The sequence below is a fragment of the Coturnix japonica genome, chromosome 1 (assembly GCF_054131305.1).
Source record: "Coturnix japonica strain WE chromosome 1, WE-NBRP24, whole genome shotgun sequence".
In the NCBI taxonomy this organism is placed as follows: Eukaryota; Metazoa; Chordata; class Aves; order Galliformes; family Phasianidae; genus Coturnix; species Coturnix japonica.
In genome coordinates, this window is record NC_140663.1 from 144,401,753 (window position 1) to 144,415,864 (window position 14,112).

Sequence of the window (14,112 nt, forward strand, 5' to 3'; positions counted from 1 at the left end):
TCCTTGCTATCTTCTGGCATGGCAGCAACCCCAAGTCTTTCTCTGTCCTGCCACACTCAACTCTTCCCCCATCAGATCTAGTATAAAATTTCAGGCTACTTGCTCTGTCCTAGTAAGCCTCAATGCATACCCTTCCTATCTAGTCTAAAACCTTCTCAATGAGCCCCACTAGCTCTCAGGCTAGGATCCATCTTCCTCTTAGTGACAAGTGACACCCATCTGCAGCCATCAGACCAGATGTTGAGTAAATCACCCTGTGGTCGAAAAACCCAGCCTCTCAGGCACTTACTCATTACCTGGGTTTTCCTAGCCCTTTCTATCCCTCGCTGCCCAAGAAAGGTTAGAAGAAAATATCAGTGGTGCTCCCACTTCCTCAACCAATTTCCCTGAATCCTTTTTGGATAGTTCATAGGCTTCTCTGAGCTACTGCATTGCTACCTGCCTGAACTATCAGCAATGGGTAGTAATCAGAGATTACTACCAGATCTGGAAGTTTTTTTTGAGTTACATCCTTGACCCAGGCCCTAGTGAGGCAGCACAGTGGCAGCAATGAGTTGAGTCCAGTCTACATATGGGGCCCTCCATTGCCATGAGGACGTAATCACTCACAATAACCTTTATGTCTTTCTTAACAGAGGCAGTCTGGAAGCAAAACTCCGGTGCTTGGAGACACAGAGTGAACCACCTCACCCTTAGTAATGCCTTAGGCAAACCTGCCTGTGCCTCCTTGCTCACCTCCTTTTCAATTGCCAGTGCCTCAAATGTATTACTTAGGGCCACCCGGGGAAGTGAATTTGGCAGGGAAGGGGTTCATCCATGATGCTGAGCTGGAGCTGTCTTCCAACTCTCTCCATCTCTCAGGTTTCCTCTCTGCCCAGCAGTGATGGAGTACGGGACTAACACTTTATGGGGGCAGTCTCCCTGCTGCCTTTCTCTCTGACATGCCAGGGAGTTACTCCACTAATCAGTCTCCCACTCACACTCCCTGATGGTCCTTAACCTCTCCACCTCCTCCTTGAGCTCTGCCACCCTGCTGAACAGATCTTCCACCTGCTCACACCTCACACAGTTGAAGTTTCTGCCACTCTCCCTAGACAGCAGCAGGCTCAGGCATTCCCAGCAGCTGGAGACCTGATCAGCCAAATTTATGGGCAGGGCCTCCATCTGAGCCCCCACAATCTTTGTGGGATGAACTTGTTGCATGTTGGAGATCTTGGTAAATATGTGGTCTTGGAGAATGCCATTAAGTAATCTGGCCTTCTGAGCAGGGAGGAACACTACTTCTGTGGCCTGCTGCGCAAGCTACCACACCTGCTGCTGTAGTACGGTTCAGGTGCTGCATATATGCTGCCTTCTCCTCACTGCACCTGGACACATCACAGCCTCCCAAAAGCTTTTTCTAAGGCAAGGAACATGGATGCAGTTCTATTGCCCCAGCAATGTCCACACAATGTCAGCTGCTCTCATGAGAGCTGCCGGGCCACTCTGTTAGTTCGGAAATCCCCTGATAGAGAAACCAACTGAAACCTCATGATCAGTTCCTGTGTTCTAGCTGGAATGGCTCCAAAACAGATAATCTGGGCAATCAAGGATCTTATAAATACACAGCTGAGAGGCTCATGTAGATGTAATAATTTATTATTATTATTATTATTATTATTATTATTATTATTATTGTTATTGTTATTATAATTTGTCTATTTATTAATATGGGGTGGTTTACTTGGTACCTGGCCTGATAGATGCTGATGTCAGTCTCACCAGTCTCAAACAGGGAAATGGATTCCAGCCCTTGAGCTGGCAGGGCTTGTTGAGAGGCTATATCTTTAGCCTAGATATGAAGGAGAAGGGGTTAAAACCATACCGGCTGGAGATGAGCCTAAGGGAACAATGATAGGATTAGGTGTGAGGCAAGGGACTCAGATAAAGTACATTTACAGCAATACATGCAGCTTGGGAAGTAAGCAAGAGGAGCTGGAAGCTGTTGTGTGGCAGGCAAACTATGACCTAGTTATCATTACAGAAATATGATAGGATCACTCCTACAAGTTGAGTGCTGCAATGGATGGCTATAAGCTCTTCAGAAAGGACAGACAAGGAGGGAGGGTGGGTGGCATAGCTCTCTGTTAGAGAGTGCTTTGATGTTGTTGAGCTTGAGGCTGAGAATTATAAGGTTGAGTCTCTATGGGTAAGGATCATGGGGAGGGCCAATAAGGTTAGACATCCTGGTGGGGGTCTGTTATAGATCATCTTACCAGGATGAAGAGACAGATGAGACATTCTACAAAGAGTTGGCAGAAGTTGTACAGTCGACAGCCCTTGGGGGACTTTAACTTCCCTGATATAAGCTGGAAATCAGAATTATCAAGGTTGGAAAAGACTTAGAAGATCATCCACTCCAACCATTACCAATACTTCCCAGCTAAATCATATCCCTCAACACAACATCCAAACATTTCTTGAACACCACCATGGTCAGTGACTCCACCACCTCCCTGGACAGTGCATTCCAGTGCCTCACCACCCTTTCCGAAAAGTAATATTTCCTAATGTCCAGCCTGAATCTCCTCTGGCGCAGCTTAAAACCATTGCCTCTATTTCTATCACTGTCTACACAAGAGAAGAGGCCGACCCCCAGCTCACTACAACTTCCCTTCAGGAAGTTATAGAGAGCAATAAGGTCTCCCTCCTCCTCTCTTCTAGGCTGAACATTCCAAACTCCCTCAGCCTCTCCTCATAAGGCCTATGCTCCAGACCCCTCACCAGCTTTGTAGCCCTCCTCTGAACACGTTCCAGGGCCTCAATGTCTTTCTTGCAGTGAGGGGCCCAAAACTGAACACAGTACTCGAGGTGCGGCCGCACAAATGCCAAGTACAGGGGGACAATTACCTCCCTGTTCCTGCTAGTAACACTGTTTCTGATGCAAGCCAAGATGCCGTTGGTCTTCTTGGCTACCCAGGCACACTGTCGGCTCATGTTCAGCCGAGCATCAATCAGAACCCCCACATCTGTTTCCTCAACACAGTCCTCCAGCCACTCCGCCCCAAGCCTATAGCACTGCCTGGGGTTGTTGTGGCCAAAGTGCAGGACCCAGCATTTGGTCTTGTTGAACCTCATTCCATTGGCTTCGGCCCAGCTCTCCAGCCTATCCAGATCCCTCTGTAGGGCCTCGCTACCCCCAGGCAGATCCACACTCCCAGCCAATTTAGTGTCATTTGCAAACTTACTGAGGGTGCGCTCTATGCCCTCATCTAGGTCATCAGTAAAGATATTGAACAGGACAGGCCTCAGCACCTGGGGAACACCACTCGTGACTGGTCTCCAACTGGATTTAACTCCATTTACCACCACTCTCTGAGCCGTGCCCTCCAGCCAGCTCCTTATCCAGCTGAGAGTATACCCATCCAAGCCACGGGCTGCCAGCTTTTGCAGGAGAATAGCATGGGAGACAGTGTCGAAGGCTTTGCTGAAGTCTATGTAGAGCACATCAACAGCCTTTCCTTCAGATGTGTCACAGGATTGTAGAAGGAGATTAGGTTGGTCAAGCAGGACCTGCCCTTCACGAACCCATGCTGGCTAGGTCTGATCTCCTGGCCATCCCACACCTGCTGCATGATCTCCCTCAAGACAATCCGTTCCATTACCTTCCCCGGCACCGAGGTCAGGCTAACAGGCCTGTAGTTCTCCGGATCTTCCTTACAACCTTTCTCGTAAATGGCAGTCACGTTTGCAAGCCTCCAGTCTTCTGGGACCTCCCCGTTTAACAAGGAGTGCTGATAGATAATGGAAAGCAGCTCAGCAATCACCTCTGCCAGTTCCTTCAGCACTCTCAGGTGAATCTCATCTGGACCCATGGACTTGTGACAGTCTAGTTGGAGTAGTAATTCCCTGACCTCTTCTTCCAGAATCACAGGGGGTTCAGTCTGTTCCCCAGCTGAGACTACCAGGTGAGGGGTCTGGAGCACACATCTTATGAGGAGTGACTGAGGGAGCTGGGATTGTTTAGTCTGGAGAAGAGGACGCTCTAGGGAGACCTCATTGCACTCTACAACTTCCTGAATGGAGACTATGATGAGGAGGGGAAATGGTCACAAGTTGTACCAGAGGAAGTTTCATTTAGACATAAGAAGAAACTTTTTTCTCTCAGACAGTAGTCAGGTGCTGGAATGGCCTGTCCAAGGAGGTGGTGAAGTCACCATCCCTGGCAGTGTTCAAGAGGTGTCTGAATGAGGAGCTGCAAGATATGGTTTAGTGGCTTGTGGTAGCAGTGGTAATGGGTGGACGGTTGGACTACATGATCTTACAGGTCCTTTCCAAGCTTGTGATTCTGTGATTCTAATTCTCTATGCTGCTGTAAGTATTTAAAAGTGAGACAGCACTGCCTTGGGAATGCTTTGGCCTTACAGCAATAGTTACTGCATGATAATTTTGAGAAAGTGGAAGGTAAAACAAATGAGAAAGTGAAAGGTAAAACAAACAAACCCACTCTCTGAGTTTCCTACTATCTCTTCTAAGTTACCTTTTCTATTTTAAAACAAATTCAGTACTTAATTAAAGCATTACAATTCTTGCTTAAGCAAAAGGTTAAATGAATAACTCATGCAGAAGAAGTATTAGTCACATCTCAGTTAATCTTATGAGACTTAGTTGACACTGAAGATCAGATGTACAAAGCTCTGTAAGTATAGGAGTCAAAAATTACAGATTCAGAAAATTCATACACCGCTGTCATATAACTTTGGACATGCTTAAGTGGTAAGAACCATTATTCACCGAACATTCCTAAAAGCATCTTGGTAGTGCAAGACTGAGTAGCTCATTGGGTATCTTTAACACTAATTCCTGAAGAATTAAAACACAGTTATTTCATTTATCCCAAAAATGCTAACCAGTGGATCACAGATGTCTTTTGTATCCTGTTCCATAAGGTGCAAACATGAAGGTCGATTTTTAGAAGAGAAACAGGCCTTTTTTTTTTTTTCTTTTTTTTTTTTTTTTCTGCAATGGAAACACACAATGAACTATTTATGTTTTGATAGAACAGCAACCAACTGAAATATACTTTTCCACTCCAAATGAAATGGAATTAAAAAAAAATGAACTGTGATGTAGAAGCTTTTTTACAGTCAAAAGTCAACTTAAGGAATGCTAAATACTTATAGGAGGGAGTTTTGTTGTTGTTGTTGAAGATTAAGAAACTGCTGTTTTATATAAATATGTGCATAAATATATAAATGCATGTATACACATATACAGCTGTTGCAGTTCATTAAAACTTTTAAAAGCAAAAGTTTACTTAGCCATGATTCAAAATGAAAGTACTGGAAATTCATATATTTAGAAGAAAAGATTTGGGCCTAGAAAGCTTATGTTTTGTTTGAAAACTGTTGGATGTTGCTTTCAGTCAATGGTAGTACAGAGTACAGAGGCTGGTATAAGTTCTTCTTAAGTATATCTCCAAAAGAGAACACAATTTAAAATTATAAGAAATCTTAATCAAGATAATAATAAAATTATTCAGAATCCCTGTTCTGAAAATTGTTCAAAATTAATTAACTTCTGTGAGTTCATAAAATGTATTCTACCATCATAATGCATTTCAATAATATCATAATGCATTTCAATAATATTAGGACTTTGGATTAATATTCTATTGCAAAGTTTCATGTTGGTTCATAGTAACACATTGAATTATATTTCCTTCATAATGGGATTTTATGTCGGTTTAATCAGCCTTAATTAAACTTTCCCTTATAAATCATTTTATTGAGAAGTGCAGTGATTCTTTATTTATTTATTTATTTTTAAATGAATTAAGCCAACTTGTAGGTAAGTGCCTGCAAACTGTTTCCATAGGCTATTGTCCAAGATTGTAAGCATACAATCTAAACATACTTTGTTTGGAGCCAGTGGATAAAAACAAAGGCCAGAAATATATATATATATATTTTGTGCCTTTTGGCATTTACTCAAGCAGTTTAAAAATGGGTCGTGACAAAATTGGGCATTTGTGGAATCTACCAGTAAAGGACCAAAACATAACACTTTCTTTTAAATATATAAATCTGCTCTAGCCTTTCTGTCTAACCAAATTTTATTATACAATCTTCTTTTCATTTTAGTATATTCATATAAGAAATACAAATATATTGTATATATATATACAATATTGTTATATATATATATATAAGCTACAAATATAGCTGTTAATTATAATAATCTGTTGGTTTTTTGTTGTTTTGTTTTTTGGTTGGTTTTTTTTTTTTTCTTATGATCTGTAAGAAAAATGGATAGACTAATTCTATGTCTATATTAGCTTTAACAACTGCTTTTATTTTCTTTCACTATTATTAAATCCGTGATGCTTTCTTCTTCTCAGGAAAATATAATGGAAGTTATAAGAAATCAAGAATTTTTACTTCTACCAGCTGAAGAACTTCATAAACTTCTTGCTAGTGATGATGTGAATGTTCCTGATGAAGAGACCATTTTCCACGCCTTAATGATGTGGGTGAAGTATGATATGCAGAGGCGATGCAGTGACCTAAGTATGCTGCTTGCATATATAAGATTACCACTGCTTCCACCTCAGGTAATTTTATTTTAATAATGATCCAATCATTGTTATCATGAAAACTGCAGCAAGAAAAAGGAAAGGATGAAAAAGAGGGTCATCTCTGGTGTTTTCCTAACCAACTGTTACGCATGCTGTGGCCCTGCTTTCTAGGAAGCATCTGGACATCTGCTTGCTGATGAGAAGCTGTGAATGAGTTCCTTTTTCTGCTTAACCAACACACACTGCTTTTGATTTTCCTATTAGAATGTCATATTAATATAATGAGCCTTCTTACCTTCCTTCTACGTTATCTCCATCCCATGAGATCAGTGAAAAGAAGTGTATGTGTTTGGCTACTGATGAGAGTCCCATCACCGCCCTTCTTGGAAACTTACACTAGGAATATATATACACTAGGTGTATATATATGTACAAAAATAAACAAAGCCTTTCTTCATATCTGTTTTTAAAATAAATAAATAAATACTATAAGCATTAAACTGCTGCAAGAGGTTCTGCAGGGATATGTCAAAAGCTTTTGAAGTTCATAGACAAAGAAGTACATGGATTCTGAGGTCTTCTGATTGCATTGAGTAAATAACTGGACCCCCATAGAACAATCAGTACTAAATTTTTGTTGACCTTTCTCTGGATGTTGGCAACTCAGCATGTAATACCCAACATGACATAGAGAATGAGAAGTGTGGGATGTATTTCCTCAGGTATATTAAAAAGGATTTTCTTTCATATATTTACATTCCTATTAATAGGGAATGTTTGATTAGATGTTTTAATCAACGATATTATTCTGGACTCTCTGTAGACACAGGATGCATCTCACTTGCTCAGATTAGTGTAGAATTAAGAGAGAATGTTTGAATACAGTGCAGTGATAGCCTCCAGGTTCTCATGCAATTCCACTGATGCTTCTTAACAGTTTCTTGACAGGTGTCCTGGTATTTTTGATACCCATCAATGGAAATCTTAAGCATAGCATATGATTCTCTGACATGCCCAAGTATTTATTCTGTTTCAGTTAATGTTTGAGGAATATGGGAAGGAAGATGAGTGTAGAATTGTAGTGGCCCTTTATAACATAACTAAATACTGTTCTTGCTGTGCATACAGTGTAAATAAATAAATACATACACACTCTGGGAGGTATCAGGGAAGGAGCAGAAAAGAAGACTAGGAAGGAGATCATTAAAACAAGAACTAACTCGTAACTCGTGATGCTAAGATTTACAGGCACTGTTTCATAGAAGACTTATGAGTTTTTCTTTGTTCTGTTTTTGTTTGCTTAACATTTTTCAACATAAAATATGGTAGGTAAAGTATCAGCAAAAGTATCAGCAAGATATGAAAATAATTATATTTTTAGAAGCTTCTAAGTCATCTAGACGTCACATACTTTGCTTACCACTGTGCTGCTAATTGCACATAAACATGTTGTCCCTGAATTACCAAACTGAGTGTTTTACCATAAAGACAAATCCCTGTACAGTTGACTGGCTATTTTCAAATTTGCTTTTAGGTTTCCCTTAGTGTCTCTGCGGCCTAAAAATGTAAGAGCACCGTGAGACATGTCTAATAGCACTAATTTCTTTATGTAATGAAACTGTGTTCACTTGATCTTATGGTATCCTCATGGGAATGTCCTGGATACTTTAAATAATCTGAAGTATAACTATATCTTATGTTTAGCAATTGAATTAAATCCTAGATTTTCTCTGCTAATCATAGATACATCATAAATGTAAACATGTATTGATATCGTGCATCAATGATATGTGCCTATAAACTTCTAATACAATTGTATTAACCTCAAACTAAATTTCATTATGAATCTGAGAAAACTTTTCATAAAACCTCTTTGTTCAGATTCAAGTTAAATTTTTGGAGATAACTTTTTACTTACTTATTTATTTATTTATCTGAAAAACCAGAAGGTGGATGACCAGTTTTGTTTTTTTTTTTCTATTAAATCTAAAAACAAATACTTATGCTTTTCTGAGTATCACATCATCACTGTCACTGAGTATCGCATCATATAAATCTTCGCAGTTATACTAAATAAGTATTTTAAAAATTATTTCCAGATTGAAGTTAAGATATAACAAAGTTTTAACAGAAAATATTGAGAACAAGGTGGAAATTTATTACCACGAGGTTAATTTTCCCCCATAATGATTTATACTTAAGTATAAATCAAATAAAACATTCTCTCAGATTCACTGCACTGAAAATTAACTGAAAAGCTCTCTGGAGGGAAGTAGGGTCAAAATTAAAAACTAATCATTGGACCTCTGAGAAAACAGATTTGTGTTCCTTACCTCTAAATTCAGTAAAAAAGATGAAGTCATAGACTGCAAAGATTATTAACAGATTGAAAAGACTGCCCTAAGATCCTCTTAAAATGAAGGCTTAAATTTGTAGCCTGTGTTTATGATACCTCATTTCACTCTAAAGCTTCTGTAATTACATTGGCATGTGGTCAGACTCGAGTAATAAGATATCAGAATAAGTCAGAATTCAGACAGAGTTCTCATCTTTATATGTCCCTTTCCCAAAAGAGAATGGTTTCTTCCATGCTTGTGTCTCTCATTCCCTGTCTGAAGTTAGACAAAACTAGAAACATCCTCCAGCAATTCAACAGCACATTTGAGCTTCTGCCTAGCCCTGTATGTTCTGCTAGTGCTGATGTAACCTCATTTTACTAATGTAAAAAACTCAATTGTTTTTGCTGAGAGTCTGGACATGTTATATCAAACTTGTTAGTGTTGAGGCTTCAACATGAGCCAAGAACATGTGTAGCTTCTACTGGGCAAAATATTATTTTTATGTTTTTTGTTTGTTTGTTTGTTTTCAAGAGTAAGAGAAATTGCTAATGGTGTTGGGTTACCAGAGGAATTTACAAACAGGAGGAATTAACATGGTAGTAGTTTTCTATGCTAGTGTGTCTAGTGAAGAATGGGGATATTAAGCGTATGTTCTAATGGTTTTCAGTGGAGAAATGCATGCTTAAAAGAGTATAGACATAAAATAAATAAAAATAGTTCAGATAATTTATACTTCACCAGCATACTGTGTTTATAATGGATGTTTTTGCAATGGCTTGTAGATGATTGTTTAACTGTAGAAGCTAAAAGGTATCATAAATATTATTGCCTTTATCTCTGTGATGCTTTAAGTAATACTGTTTCATAGGCTTGCAGATCACCTCAGTAGGATAATGTATAATCTTTGTGTATTAAATACACTGTGGCTCAGACCTGGTGAAACTAATGTAGTCATCTAAATTAGATTTCTCGCCCAGGGACAGAAAAAATCCTGTCCTTCTAATGTGAAGTACTTGACATATCCTGAAAAGCTGCTGGGGGCAAAGTGAACTAATCACCTTCCGTAGATCTTTGATTATGTCCTTATTTCTAGAGATATTTTATGGGAACCTGTAGAAAATTATAAGCCTTTAAATTCTCTCAAATGCTCGCATGACATCTGATATATGATTTTAAAAGCATATGTTAATTTGCATATTACACTCAAGTAGAAGCCTTGTAAATCCTAGCTTGCATGTCTGACGTTGAGATACAAACTTGTGAATTTCTTGCACAGCTCATTAGTCATGTGACAAAAAAGTATTTCTGTATCCTGATAAAAAGCACAGTTAATTGTCGATATACTGAGATTAATCTAGTTCAAAACTTATCAACCTTTTTAGGCTTGATAAAGAAATTGCAGGAGTCTTTACTTAGCAAAAAATGGAGGGTATCACTGTGCATCAATCATTCCATCTTTTTTTCATTTCCTTACGCATCCCTAGCACTGCCAAAGTTCAGCTGACACAAGTTCACATCAGACTAGCAGCACTTATTTTTTTTTTGTATTTTGTTAAAATGGTTCTCACCTACTGGTCTGTTGTGAATGATGAATATTAGTGTATATTCCGTTATCCTCTACAAAATTCTGTGAATTCTTTCAATCATTTCTAAGTAAAATAGATGTCAGGAAAATATAACTTTTTTTTCTTGAAGGACTTAAAGTGTTACTTGGTTTTATATTCAATTATACCAGTAGGTTTCTCCACATCAACTAGTATCCTAACCTCCCACTGTAAGCAGTGAAGACCAAGTGTAGTTTCCATCACACAGAAATAAACTTATGTGTTAATTTGAGATATGCTGCCTGGTTTCCTGCAGATTTTCTGGAAGGGTTCCTTCATAAATTCAGTGCTATATTTAATGGCCATGTGTGGATTCCTAGACACCATGTGGCATCTCAAATGGTGCTAAATACTTGTTAGTTTGTTTCTGTGAGTGAATAATTCATTTACCCTTTATATGTGATAGAATTTTGAGTTGTATTAGGAAAATACAAACTTGGGAATGTATGTTTGAGAATAATTTTAATGTCATTTTTATGTAACTTAAGTAAATTAATTACATTTAAAGGTGAGTAACTTCTCAGTCCATGAAAGAGGAGGTTTCAGACAAGCTGCAAGGAGAATCTCTGTATTCCTCCATTAGCTTTGCATTGTAGAAGAGATTGTCAATTAGTTTATAACACTCAGTACAGGGATAATATGTTCTAATTTCTCTATGTTTTGTTTATAGATCTTGATATTTTGTTTTAAAGGTAACTGTTTTTTAGGAGTAGATGGTACCAAGGGATCCCATTTGTTCTTTTTGTATGTGAATATTTAGACATCCTCTTTGGAAACATTTTTATATTTTCTTTTGATAAATTTTAACTAATTTGGGTGCTAGGAAATTATTATTCACATCTGAAAATACTATTATGTTCAATGGAGCCTGTACAAGTAAGTGCAAGAGATAAAAATAATAATGGTGTACTTTTTGCCATTTTTCCAGTTTAGACTCAGATTTCCAATTTTTTATTTTTCATTTTATCTTTTTTTTTTTTTTTTTTCATTTTATTGTACAGATAGGCTGCATTAGAATAGCTTGTGTGGATCTGGGCAATGAAAAGCAGGCATAGCTTCCAGAAAAGATTCACTGTCAGTTTAGGCATCTACTTAATCTGCCATGACTTGCCAAAGTACTTAACACCCATCTGTGTAGTAATTTCAAAGAAAATGAATGGGAGCTAAGTGCAATTTAAAGTTCATCAGTATATGTTTCTAAACAGAGCTGCAAATTTGTGACTGCTTTTTGAAATATCTTTTTGAGTACATTTTTAAATATTGATTTCCCTTCGTCCTTCCCCTATGTTCATCTAGGAGCATGCATGTAATGATTACAATGTTTTTCAACCCATGCTGTAAGTAATGAACACTGTTGTTTTACTATCTAGTTATTTATTTTGCTTTGGAGTGACAACAGCAGCAAAAATCCAGTAGCACTGTTCTTGTAAATGATTTTTTGGAGTTTACAATGTGGCAGGCTCTATTTTTGTCCTAAAGAGGGCATCAAAGAAATTGTAAAGAGTTCTATCACAAAAATTAAAAAGTTTCTGCAGACTTCATATTTTCTAGCCACTTCAGCAGCTCTGTTGACCATTTCTGCACATCATGAAACAACTCACTATCCTTCTTGTATCTAGGGGCCCAAAAACACAGTACTCCTGTTGTGGCCAGACCATAACAGTATGTTGCCTTCTCTCTGGTAAGTGCATGCCCATGTTCTACTTAATGTTCACAAGGGCTGCTGGGGACTCTTCTGACGGAGTGCTTTCCAGCTGGATTGCCTCCAACAAGTACTGGTGCCTGAGGTTGTTTCTGACCAAGTGTAGGACTCTGCTGTTCTTGATGAACTTCACGAGACTCCTGATAGGCCATGTTTTATGCCAGTCACTGTCTCTCTGGATGGCAACACTGACCTCTGGTGCGCCATCCACTTCTCCAGTTTTGTATCATCAGCAAACTTGATGAGGGTATACTGTGCCAAATCATCTATACCAGAAATCATTTCTGTGAATTAGTGTAGAGATTCCTAAGCTAGTTTTGGAATGGCTAGATTATCAGGACAGTAGCAGCGTGAGAATGCACTCTAGCAAAGACTAACCTATTCTTCCATATATCAATTTCTGTAGTTAGCTGGTGTTGTAGATCATATCTTTAAGAATCATGCAGACATAATTCTTGGAAAGCAATGAAATCAAGAATCAATCATCATTTTCAGCAGTGGGTAATGGCTAGTAGTTTTAAAAGCAGAAATCTATATTATTCTTGATGTCAGTTAAAAATCATCCATTACAAGTACAGAAGGAGGAGAAAAGGGATTGCAAATGCTTGGAATGCTATAGTTGGTTATCTTTAGTGGTCCTCTGGAGAAAGAGTAATGAGAAGTCTAAGAGACGGGTCTTTCCCTAGAGATAAGTCATTATTTTTTGCACTGTAGTGCTGTTTCCGCATGCTTTCTTCTCCATTAGGTTGAATTTTTATAACAGAGAAACACATTGGAAAACTTACAAAATAGTCTTCCTCTTCTGAGCGACCAACATTTCAGTGATTAGCTGTATATTTGTACTTGAATTCATATTAGGCATTTGTGACATTTAACCTTGAAATATACTACATAGAAAAGGTACTTAAGTTATACACAATTCCATTTTTTATGTGAGATTTTCTTCTCCATTCTCTTCACCTATTAGTAAGGCCTGAAGAACCTGTTTGGAAAAGGAAACATTATTTAGGGAAAATATAATTCTTTTGTGCACTGTTTCTTTGTACTTACTCTTTTTGAAATGATATCAGTTTTGGTAGACTAAATTAACTTGCGGCTTACAGATAACAGTTTCCAGTTTAATAAGTAAATAGATAAATAAATAAAAAGCAACAAAAACACCTATTACCTCTAATTGACTGAATGCCACTTGTGTGCATCTTTCATACTTTTATCTAAGTTTCTATTCCAATTTTCATTTTGAGACAAAAAAGGAGAGAGAATTTGGTTCAGAAGAGTTTTAAATAAAAACATCAACCTGTGAACCCAAAGAATAGAGAGATTAATTTGCCATAGTCCAGAATTTTGCTTCTGCTACTTTCCATATTTTTTCTTCTTCTTTTTTTTTTTTTAAATGTGATTTCTTTGACTATTTGATTACCTTCCTTAGAAACACACTGTGACCTCTATAACTTTTCTTACTTCTGTTCTACTTTTACAGAACTATAAAATATGTATGAGTCTGACTATTATGATTGTACATACATTTTTGTATTTTTTCTCCCAGAAGAATAGAGAAGGTAAAAAAAAAGAAAAAAAGAAAAAAAAAAAAAAAAAAAAAAGATATTCTAGATATTCTATTCATTTCATAGATCTGTAGATATGGAAATTAAATGTCAAATACCTGATGTAGGTATTGACTTTTATAGATATACTGTGACACAAAGATTTTTTCTCCTCATTTACTACAAAGAGAGCTCTAAAAACATGAGATCAACTATGTGTTCTGGAATCTATAAAATTAAGTATAAAGAAACCTTGCGTTTTAGATTTTGTACTCCATATTTCAGCTACTGCAGTGAAATATGTAGATTTATAAAATCATTGTCAAAAGACATAATTAAAGGCAGATGTATTATCATTAGTGGGAAA

General features: G+C 37.6%; 1 protein-coding gene across 2 annotated transcripts in view; it reads left to right on the forward strand.

The window, feature by feature from the left end:
- Positions 1-14,112, forward strand: part of KLHL1 (kelch like family member 1) — a 178,843-nt gene that overhangs the window by 108,441 nt on the left and 56,290 nt on the right. For both annotated transcript variants that reach the window (XM_015851663.3, XM_085553973.1), the window contains one exon: positions 6,380-6,592. In XM_015851663.3, the coding sequence (XP_015707149.2) occupies positions 6,380-6,592 (213 nt within the window). The remainder of the gene's footprint in view (positions 1-6,379; positions 6,593-14,112) is intronic.